The sequence below is a fragment of the Melospiza melodia genome, chromosome 1 (assembly GCF_035770615.1).
Source record: "Melospiza melodia melodia isolate bMelMel2 chromosome 1, bMelMel2.pri, whole genome shotgun sequence".
In the NCBI taxonomy this organism is placed as follows: domain Eukaryota; kingdom Metazoa; phylum Chordata; class Aves; order Passeriformes; family Passerellidae; genus Melospiza; species Melospiza melodia.
This window is the reverse complement of record NC_086194.1, coordinates 38,477,973-38,489,761: the sequence shown is the minus strand read 5'-3', so window position 1 is coordinate 38,489,761 and position 11,789 is coordinate 38,477,973. Positions and strand designations below refer to the sequence as shown.

At 40.3% G+C, this 11,789-nt stretch overlaps 1 protein-coding gene across 3 annotated transcripts in view; it reads left to right on the top strand.

Moving 5' to 3' along the window:
* The first annotated feature begins 2,457 nt into the window (after positions 1 to 2,457).
* The window catches only part of ZNF385D (zinc finger protein 385D), a 415,474-nt gene continuing 406,142 nt past the window's right edge, over positions 2,458 to 11,789 (top strand). The window contains exon 1 of one of the 3 annotated variants that reach the window (XM_063154367.1): positions 2,458 to 2,794. In XM_063154367.1, coding sequence (XP_063010437.1) covers positions 2,458 to 2,794 — 337 coding nt within the window. Of the gene's footprint in view, positions 2,795 to 3,070; positions 3,186 to 11,789 lie in introns of those variants that run through there. The other 2 variants (XM_063154350.1, XM_063154342.1) reach the window with 2 other exon arrangements.

Genomic DNA, 11,789 nt, shown 5'->3' with positions numbered 1-11,789 from the left:
GCAAGGAATCAGTGTAATTTTGTGAACTGCTTTTCTCTTTGATTAGCTCTTCTCTATTTGACCAGATTAGGAGAAGCAGATGCCATCAGAACAAAACTAACAGAGAAGATTCATGGTAATGGTAAATTATGAGGGTGTTGACACCAAGTATTGGACTGGAAGGTGGGAAGGGATGGAGGAGTCCAAGTCTTCTGGGTTAGAGGGGAATTGGTACCTTGGTCTGAGCCTTCCCAATCTGAGTTCTTATCCTCAGAATGTACTGTATGTTTCTCTTTCCAAAGGAAGGAAGTATAATAATTTCAGCACTGAGAACCGGTACTACGGGAAATGCTTCCATAATGTTCTTAGGTAAAACAACAGATGCCTAAGCAAAAAAGCAAGTATGGCAGTGCTCCTGTTTGTGAAGGTCTGAATAAGTCTGTTCAGCAAAAGCAAAATTTAGAACACATACTCAAACCACCAGTCTGTTTTGTGCTTAAGTGCAAAGAACATGCTAAACAGAGAGATGTGACACCCAAATACTCGTTTGCCAGTGGAAAAACAGCCCCAAGTTAATATATGGAAACAGTTGTACATCTCCAATGCTAAATGAGCAGGAAACATAAACAAGACTAAACAAAAATTAGCTGAAAACCTATGATGCCATGGCAAAGAAATGACAGTATGAAACACAGAGGTAGCTCTTCAGTATTATAATTTTATTATATCTGCACTTTCTCAACAGAGGCTTCTCATAGTACCAATTCCACCTTTTGTTGGCAAATGATGAAGCATGATCTGTCAAGTCACTGGTAGTAAACTGAACAATAATATTTAAAATACTCCTGTCTCCCTCTTTAAAAAAGAAAAATATTTGATGTTGATAATAGAAAAATCAATATTTCAGGGAGGGGCTGCAAATATATTTTTTCAGCTGCAGAAATTTCTGCAAAGTTACGTCTTTTCACAGTGACAAATTAGGTATGTAAGACTGGTACAAGTCTTATTTTTCTTTTTCCATTTTTATTAGGGCTGTTCTGGAATATTAAATCTGCATGCAACTACTGCAGACTTTTCCTCCTTACTGATACTTTTTTAATATGGAATATATTTTTACATCATTTAAAAATATTGCTCTCTACAAAACACTTTTTTATACTCTATTTTTCATTTGCATTCCAAAAAATTGCTGTAGGGTTTTCTTATTCTTAGCAAAAAGAGATAGATCCCCAGATGTATTTCCTTTTGTTTTTCTTTCTTCCTTCCTTCTCCCCTGTGTAAATACTCTTATAAAAGTAGATTTAACAAAAGACCATTCACTATAAAAAACTTCCTCAGCAGTGACATGATACACCACACACCCACTTGTGTAGTCTTTATCAATAACAACAGAAACAGTGTCAAGTGATAAAAATATATGTGATTTAAACCAGCCGTTTGGGGAGTATATTTATTCAAGACCCTTCAAGTGGAGATGAATAGCAGGTTTCTAAATGTGGTGTTATGAGGGTAAGCAAATGAGTCACTATTTGTATTCTAGAGCAATAGAGTTGGGCAAGAACAACACTGCAAGAGGGAGCAAGCAGTCGTATCTAACTGTTTATTCTATTACATTCATCACCACAGGGTGTATCTGTGCATGTGAGGTCAAGGTCAGCGATCTTTGCTCACATGAATCATTCTCAGCACTAATGAAAATCACCCCTGGTGCAGCGTGTTGGAGCACCAACAGCTCTGGCAGAATTCTGGCACTCCTGACTCACTTGTGCGAGCCACAATTCACAGGTGAGGCAGCAAGGTGGTGGCGGGGGACACCTGGAGATCAGGGTGGATGAGAGCCTAACAGGGGCTGTTGGTGGAAGGAGGGTGATTTTTAACTGGAGGACAAAACAGTGCTGCTATGGGCCAGCTATGGCTCCTTTACACCTTGGCTGTTTGAATTTCAAAGCTGAAGAGTCTTTCAAAATGAAATATTAATTAAAATATAGCAACCTGGATCTGAATATGTTTCCAAATAATTAAGTTTTAAAGTTATGATAACAAATCCTAATTGTCTTTCTCCACAAGTTTTTTGAAATCAAGGAAACAGAGGTGGAATATAGTGGCACGTGAAGAAGGGTTTATTTTTCTTCCCTCTCCCTCCTCCTCTTTCAATCAGTGCAAATTCTGCATACATTTTCTCTGTATTTCCGTGGCCATGTAGAAAGAAGGATACATTTTGTGGAAGCACCGACCACATGCGCACACACACACATATATATAAACATAGATGCATGAAAAAAGAAAAATCAACCATAGAATAACTTTTCAGGGCTGCTGCAGTCACTATATATATATACTATATACTATAATTTAATATGCAAGTGGATTTATTACTAAGATTGCAAACAAAAAGTTATACGCATTATGTTTCTCGCACTGCAATAATCTTTCTGCAGAAATTTTGGCGGCCCCTCGCCAAAGCCAGAGGGGGACTCGATGGCCGGAGGAGTGCCCGGGACTCTAGCGAGGAAGAAGAGGGTGCTCCGCGGAGGTGAGGGAGGGAGGGAGGCAGGCTGTTGTCTCACCACACATGGTCTTGTGGGAAGTGGGAATCTCAGGTTGAGTTACTCATCGGTATGGAGTCAGGAGTGTGCACAACCAATGATTTTGATGGCAGGAGGTAACGTACACATGTTTTTCAGGGAAGGTGCTGTAGGAGGACTTGCCGGCGGGCAGGAGGAGGTTTGCGCCGAGGGCTGTCATTTCCCAAGCGCGGAATTCTTCTCATCCCAGGAGCGCATCGCCGCCGCCTCCGATGCTCTCGCTCCCTACGGTAGGAGCGGGGGGCTGGCGGCGCACGGACCCGGCCGGGCGCGGGGGGCGGGCGCGGTGCCCGGGGCAGCTCCGGCGCCCGGAGAGCGGGGCGGGGGGCGCGGGGCGGCGCTGCCCGGGCTGGGCGCTGCCCGCCCGCGCTGATTGACACCGGCCCGGGCGGAGGCGGGTCCGCGGGGACCGCGCCGCTCCCGCCCGCCGCCGCCGCCGGGCAGCGCGTCCCGCGCTCCGCCGCCGCCCCCGCGCTCTCCCGGCGGGATCGCGGAGCCGCCGCGGCATGGCCGGCGCGCTGGGCAGGGGGGCGGCGAGCTGGCGGATGCGGAGCGCGGCGGGCGGCAGGAAGGAGAAGGCGCCGGGCGCCAAGCCCCAGCCCCAGCCCCAGCCCCGGCACGGTAAGGGGGCGGCCGCGGCCGGGCTCGGCGGGACGGGAGCGCCAGGTCCGCGCGGGGCAGCCGCGATGCCAACTTGCCTGGGACTTGCAGTGCCCGGCCGCGGCTGGGGGATGCTTTGATCCTTTCCCCTCCAGCGGGTGCGGAGCGAGAGGCGCTCCCCGCTCCCAAATTCCGCCGAGCTGCGCCTTATGTCTTTTATTTGCCGAGGCGAAAGGAGAGGAACGGTGTTCGCGCGCGTTTTGGCATCTTGCTTTGACAGCGGCTTCTTTGATAATTCTTGCAGAAAGCGTTTCTCATCTGGCAAATGCCAGTGAACCTGAGAAGAGTCCCCGAATTCTCTTTTGGCTTTCACGATCTTAATGCCCGGAAAGCGCTGTTGAAAATACTGCCCTGTGTGCTGTCTCCTCCTCCCTTACTTGTTCGGGGAGACAGATGCTCTCTTTGAAGGCTAAACAGCCTTCACAGACAGTTCTCCCCAAATCAGACCCTGACTTTGAAGACATTGAGCCGGAGTGGTGTTTCACGAACTACTGAAAGCAGTTGTTGAGGTTCATGACCCTTGTGTGCTAAACACTAAATGCAGTTTACCCAGAGCCAAAGCTGTCATGTACGGTTTCCTTACTGTGCTGCTTGGCTGTCACCGATCTCTGCTGTGAGGAACAGACCCAACTGTTTGTGGATCTGGTCTGGAAATCTCACTAGAATTTGTTCTAGCTGTCTGTTCCCCATTGGGTTTTATATCCACAATTTGGATAAATGGGTTTGCAGGGGTCTCTGACCTAATCCTTCAAGGGTAAAGTAACAGCTTGTGTTGAGTTCTGCGTCAATTTGCGTTTGTTTGTTGTTGTTTTATGTTAGTCCCCAAAGTAACTTTGTGTCTTTTCCTGAGAAGCTAATTTGGCTGAAGGAGTGATTTGTACTCTTTACAAGTCCAGAGGTTGCTGTAGCTCTTTCAGTTATCTTGATTAAAAAAAAAAAATGTTGGGATGATGGGGAGCCTGGTACCTCAGGTGTTGGCATTTTAAGAAAATGCTTGCTGAGAAATTAATGCACTCAAATGCAGGTCTGAATTGAAAACAAACTCAGTGTTTCTTCCAGGTGACTGTCACCTGGATGTTTCTGAGCTGGAGTGCTTCTGCAGCAACATCTCCTTTTCCACTTTGCTTCTTTGTGCCCCTTTCACAAGCCAAAAGAGGAAGCAGACTAAAAGTTGGAGCAAAGATTTTGTCAGTGGATGTCAAAACCCATCTAAAATAAATTCTGTAGGGAAAAAAAAGTGTTGTCCATTTAGAAAAGAAAAGTGGTTGTTTAAAACTAATTGTAAATATTTATCCTATTAATTCTGAGTATAATGCTGGTAGTAGGGACTCACATGTTGGTGTTGATGGGATTCCTTTAAGTTGGGTACCTGTTATATGTAGGTATTACACAGTAGCTAGGCACACGGACCAAAATAAAATTCTGGATGCAGTGAATTCAGTGGGAATTTTGCCACTGACCTAAGAAGAGCCAGAATTGAATCCACAGACTGTGTAGTGTGAGGTGTCGGGCCAAACTGAAAACATTTGGCTGATGCAGCAGTGCAATTGTGGCAAAGTTTATAATCCTGCATATGCTGCTATGATTAATGTATTATCATAATAGCTCTAAATTAAATTAGTTAAGTTATGGAGTTATAAAATTACTTGGTTCTAATTTACCTTAAGAAAAAAGGTGTGATATGATCCAGTCTATCAGGACTGCTTCTTATAAATGTTTTCTAAAGTATCATATAATACTGAATTCACGTTTAAGTAGTTACTGCAACAACAGAGAACACTGAATTACACTGAAGCCCATGCACTTTGCATCCTTTCAGCTGTCATTTAAAAATAAACACTCTATTGTATTGCCTTTGCAAAGTGAACTAGACTTAGTCACCAGATCATTTACTAACCTTTGACAGCTCCAAATAAAAGGTAAAAATGAAATTAGAGTAATCTGCATGTCCTTAACACTGATTGCGTGCTACAGGGAAATATTTGGGGTGAAAGCCAAAGATGTGATATTCCTTTAGTATGCTTACAAAATTTACAAAGTTACAGAAAGACTCTCTTTTCCAAGAATGAACTTTTAAGTAAATTTCAGCTTTTGTAAGCACTGTTGATAAATTCATCATACAGGAACAGGAACTTATTTAAAATGTTTCAGCTAAAGCATTAGAGGGGTTATAAGTGAAATACAGCTAAAAGTAAAATTGTGGTATATGAACTGTCAATGATTTTTAACTAGCAAAGAGACTGACACGTTGGACTCATTTATACCTGCCTGCATTCAGTTATCAAAGTGAGGTGGGAACTGCTCACAACAGAGCTATGTGTAATACTTTAAAATTTGAGAAATAATGTTTCTTGGGAAGTAGTATTTCTTCCTAATCTCTGTTTTTGCTACAAAACCATTTCAATGGGCCATCGTCCTGCCTTGGTAAAAGGTGTCATAGCTGTATGGATCTCAACAGCACTGTTATGACTGACACCATCTGCAGACCATGCACAATATTTCTGTGTATGCTTGGATTAAGATATGTTTATTTGGGCATCACTTAAGGATCTAAATTGGCAGGGTGCATATTGAGTTGCAGCTGAGCAAACCTGCCATTTAACTGAGTCAAGTTACAAATATTTTCCAGCTTTGACATTCTTCTCACCTTTTACAGGAGGACTTATGGAGACTTTTTTATACTTTTCTGATATTTAAAAATACAAATATGAAAATGTCCTTGTGATCTCATGTGTAAAGTTCTTGTTTTACAGGATTTTTGGTTTCATACCATGTAAAGCAATATAAAGCAGAACTAGCATTCCCACCCATTGTGATCTATACAGTAAATGAAGTCTTGTCAAGATTCCAGCAAAAAGTTCAAGATCCTGTTGAAATGATGAATATTAAGAGTCTTGTAAAAAGTCCATTTTAAAATTATTTAATGTTGGGTTATCATTGGCAACTTACCTGTAAAATTTCCAAAGAACTTGAAAACTGACAGCTGCGGCCAGAATTCTATTACAGATTCTCTTTAGGCAGAAGAGATTAAGAAGTAGCATAATGAAAAATATGTACATAAAGTAATATTTTAGTGTACTGCTTGAGAAAACTTTGAAATATTTGTATGAGGAAACCTCCTCCCTTGAGAAGCAGCTATGGAAATATTGTGACTAAAAGCTATGAAACAGAAATAAATTTTAAATTACTTTGTATCACCAGAAAGAACTTCTGGAGAGAAATCAATGTTTTATATCTCTTTTAAAACTATGTGAAAGTTAGTATAAAAACACTTACCAGGGAAAAATAGCACAAGTAAATAGTGCTGGATGTATGTATAGGAGTGTGTTGTCAACACAGGTGCAATTTTAGACAGAAAACAATTACTTCCAATTTATTTGATTTTCTTTAGAAAGAGCTCACAAAATGTGCCATATTTAGACTGGCAAGTGCAAGTCCTCTGTGTCTCAGCCAGCACAATGAAATCACTTGGTTTTATGCAAATATGTTGAATTATACCCAGGTAGGCTGGATAAATGATTATGAGCTCCAGCAACACAGACCACTGTTTCACCTGGATCTGCTGACTAATTTTAGTCTTCACCTATCTAGAGTTGTCACAGAATAAGACAAAAACTGTTGTTGCCAGATCTGTTTGGTGTAATGGAAAGGTTGTAGTGTGGGAAGGGGGGAAGTCAATGTATCATTGCTGCAGAGACGTGGTCTCTTCCAGCTGTGGTGAACTGCTGGGAGAATGGAGAGAGAGGAAAAAGAACTCCACAAACCTGTTCATAGTTCTCCTCTTGAATGAGCTTAGTTGTATGCACATGTGCAAACATCCAGGTTGCTCCTGGACTGGACTAATTCCACAGTTAGTAAGGAATTTAGTAAGGAAATTAAATTATGCTTGAGCTTTCCACTTTCAGATGTTCTCATCTTTTTACATTTCTTCTTGAAATATTCAAGAACGTGCTTCAGTGTTTTCTGTAAGCTTTTCCTTGTCTCTTCCTTCTCTGTCTCCTGGGAAATAATGTTGTTGGTCGTGTTGAGGTAGTCATAACCAAATCTTCTGTTTTGCTTGAGGCATAGTTCTCTCACCTCACTTTTTACATGTGCCTTATTGTAGCATTTGTGAAAGTAAATGTCTGAAATTATTGCAGGTTTTATATATATATATACTTAATATAAAGGAATAGAAGTTTTCTTAAAGCAAGTAAACATCTTTTCTGTGATCAGCTGGAATAATCTGCAGGTGGGTTTTAAATATTGAAACATTTTCCTAACCTATATGATCAGAACATGTGAACATTGATGTTATTTCTGTTTACATCTACTGACACTTTGATGCCTCAGCCACTTTTGGGGTCTCATTAGTAAGGCAGTGTGTTTGCTGTGTAATGCAGACTTTGCTCTGAAGGCAAGACTCTCCAAACAAATGGATGGGTAAGGAAGGGTTTTGGCCTGGAGAACAAGAGGGGTTGGTTTACCAAACTTATTTTAACTTTATTAGCCTTTCCCTTTTTCCTTTGATGTAAGTGCTAGCTAGCTTTTACCTCTTTCTGTTGTTGTTTCTGGTTTTTTGTTTGTAAAAACTTATTTGTTTATTTCTTTTGTTTTGTTTTTCAAATTATTCCCTGTAAGAAAGGTGATACCCTAGTGGATGCCTAGTTCACAGAAGAGGATATTTATGATACTGATAAAACCTAGCATTATAACTTCCTCAATTAGAGATAAGTAATCAGAGCTAAAAATCCACAGATTATTCTAAATTTGAATTTATGGTAGAATGAAAAACCCACCATCTAGATCTTAGAAGCAGACTTCAAATACAGTTTCCTGATATTTATTTAAATCTAATTTTGACTAATTCTTAACTACAGAAATGTAGTTAAGAAACCAAAGACTTCCCTTCTATTTCATAACCAGATATATTTTTCTGACTTTTATTTTTTTACAGAATATTTGGCTAGTTTTAGTCAGACAGAGTCTCAAGTCACCTTGCTGGGAAGTACAAGGTGTGATCTGAAAGGAAAAAAGAAAGAATCACTTTCCTGATCATTTGGCTTTTGCTCTTGAAAATTCTGAAGCTAGGTGAAATGATTACTCTGACAGAACTATAGAAAATATCTCATTTCAGTACATTCGAGAATATTTTATATTTTGAGTAACCCTGACTCCAGGGCATTTTATACTTGATTCTGGAAGTTTCCAGTTCTATATTCAGTTTAACATCTCTGCCTTTGTCTTTCCATTTAGCCTTGCCATGTTAAAGCAATGAATCATCTTGTCCATTAACTACAGTTGGAATGTCTGTTTATGCACTGAATTTGTTTTGTCATGTTTGCCTTAAAAATTGATTGGAACTGTGGCAACTCCTGACTGCTTTCCCATATGAATTCGGGCTATTCCCAGTGCTGTTCTGAGCAGTAGAAACATAAGCTATCCCCAGACCTGGAATGTCTTTACTCTCTAAGGATTTAACTTGTCTTTCTTATGAAACTGTAAGGCAGCATTTTCATTTTCTGTCCTCATGCATATTACTTTGTGTAGAGGATGTAATATTTCCTATAACAGCTGAACAAGGAATGTTGTTATTGTAGGTTCACTTTGATACATTCAATTTTGTTGATGGATTTTAAATTGGTGCTGATTAATATGTTGAATCATTAAATAGCAAGTTAAATAAAACTATAATGGCATTCTTTGAATAATTTAGAGAAGTGGCATGGTGCAAAGGAAGGGGCTACAGGGCAGGGAGGCTGAGCCAGCAAATGCAAATTTGTACCTCTTGCCTTGTGAGTGAGCTTGAAGATAGCACTTTGGTTGCTATTTAGGCAGTGTTTTGAAGATAAATGCCCTTTTAATAAAAAGGCATTACACTGGCAGTTCCTTGAGTTATTTAATAGCATTTGCCTTAACTATGTAGTAGTAGAATTGAGATTCTTTTCTTTACTTACATGAAAAAAAAATCTTTGTTTCTTTTGGAAGGTAAATAATGAAGGATCTTCTTAATAAAAAAGCCCCAAATACTATTTAAAATGTGTTCTTTCTAAGATGGCTTTGTGATCCTGTCTTATGCACTGTGGTACCTAAGAATATTTTTTGTATGTTCTCTATGACCAATTTTCGTTGAGTTGTTGATGCCACATTCCAGTGGAAAGCATCAGAAAGTAGAAACAAGGAGTAAGAACTAGTGGGTAGAACCTTCTCCTGAAGGCAGATTAAAGTAGAACTATTCGTTTGTGATGATGAACCCAAGAGCCTGTGGAAAAAAGCAAGAAAAAAAGAGTTGTTATTGTTAATGACTGCATTGTGCTTTGCTGTACGAACCATTCCAGTATTTTGTTCAATACTTATTGCTCTGAAGCTCTGAAACTAGAGAGCTGTCTAAACTGCTGGCATTTGTAGTGAGGGGGAGGAATGGGAGGTTGAGAAGAGATACTCCTTCTCCAGAAGTTGGGTTGAGTAAATTCATGTAGTGTAACCAGATGTCCTCATCAGTTTCATCTCTTTGGCTGATTGTCACTGTGGTTTCATGTGGGAGGTCATGGTTGCTGCTAGACAAGAAGTGGGTGGGAGTAAAATTTTTTAGGAGGTAAGTGAGAGGAGGTTCTGTGATGAGAAGCTGTACACAGAGAGATCAAGGGACCCCTGCGTTACATTCATATCAGCAGGACTGCAAAACAGATGAGATGCTGTGTTCTGGAATGGGCAGAATGTTTCAAGACTTCTGCATCATTTTAAAATATAAGACATCTTCATAATCAAGTCCTGACATCAGTAATGTGTTCCTTGCAATGTTCAAACCTGAATTAGATGGAATGGGAACATAATATTCAATTTTTATTTAACTTAGAGGTGTGAATTTTTTGCTTTCTAGCTTGGAATTCCAAGATACATTCAAGCCTGTAAATCCATTTAAAATATGGAAGAAAGTGGTTTTTTTTAGATCACTATATGTGTTTTAGGGAAACACGGTCTTTTCCAATCCTGATGACGTTGGAATTCTCTATGGCAGTCCAGCTATTGATTTCAGTTAACACTGAACTTGCCTGAGGGATGGTCAGTTGTTTGTGTTAATGGTACTGCTGGGTACAGCCTAAATTGCTTTGAGCATTTGGCCTACAAAGGCAAGTTCCAATGAAGCAAAAGAGAATTTACCACTGTTTATATTCATTGTGCAGTTGTGGAGGATTTCTTGTTATTTTTCCCTGAGAAGTGGTGATAATCTGCTTAGAACAGAAGCATATATTGTTGGGGTTTTGTTTGCGTGGGTGGTCTTTGTTTTCCTAATGTCCAGGCTGAAGAGCTAGTCCCAGCTCAATGACATTAATTTCTGGGAGAGGACTGTATTGCAAGTGTAAAGGTGGCAGAAGGATCACCTTACAGAAACTGCAGTGGCTGGAGTGAGATTCTGATCTTGGAAGGGTTTGATCTTGTGGGCTGTAGCTGCTTGCTGTATGCACCTGATCAGCGAGCTGATTTTTCAGGCTTTCTGAATTCTTCTGTTTTGGCACAGGGAGAGAGCACACAAATGATCTCACAGAAGAGATGATTAAGTGACACCTGAGAGCTTTTCAGAGTTCTTAGCAGCATTGAGCAGTTGTTCCATTGCAGGGAGGGTTAAGCTGAAGCAGCATCCTTGACTAGCTTTTTTCCCCTCTTATTCCTGCACCAACATTATGCTACTTTGATGGCAGATGGACATTTTTAGCCCAAGGCTTTTGTATTCTGCAAATTCAAACTCTGTTTTATGATTTTCTTAGCATAAAAAGAAGAAAGTGGCAAAATTATTTATTGATGTATTTTGACAGTCGTATATGGTTCTTTGATGGTGCTGGTTTGTTTGTTTGTTTTGGGTTGGTTTTTTTTTTTTTTTTAATCTAGTTAAAATATTTAGATCCAATAAGTTCTGATTGTATTCAGCATATCTAGTGGAAACCTGAGGAATACATAGAATGATTCAGGTTGGAACGATCCTAAGGAACATCTCTAGTCCAGTCTCCTGCTCTGTGTCAGCTGTGAGATAAGATCAGGTTGCTCAAGGCTTTCTTCAGTCCAGTCTAGAAAACATCCAAGGAAGGAGTGCTCAAAGCCTGGAAACTGGTTACTTTTTCACATCCAAACTCCAAAGAGCTCCTGATAGTTTTGGAAAAGTGGGAGCTCTAGATAACTGGCATCTTCCTAGAAATAAGTCCAAGAGTAAGTGGTGCTAAAGTGATTCCTCTGATGATCTGAAGTACCACTTACAAAATATAATGAAAGCTGTCTTATTTTGGGATGTTCCAGAAAAGATATCTGGAAAACTAATAATTTGCTAAATCCATAATGTTCTGAATAAAAATAAGTCGAACTATTCCTAGGCTTGCAGCCCATTATCTGAGTTCACCTAGAAACTTAGTTAACTTTTTGAGAAGTACAGAGGAGTATGCCAGCTGTCTGGCCCTTCAAAGTTGTCATAAATCAGAAGTGCAGGTAAGAGTTTGTGATGAGAAGGGTCTTGGCAACCTGAGCAACTGAAATATTCCAGTGTCATTACAGCACAGATGTCTCAGGTCATTATGGAAAGAGCCTGAAAGACAATGC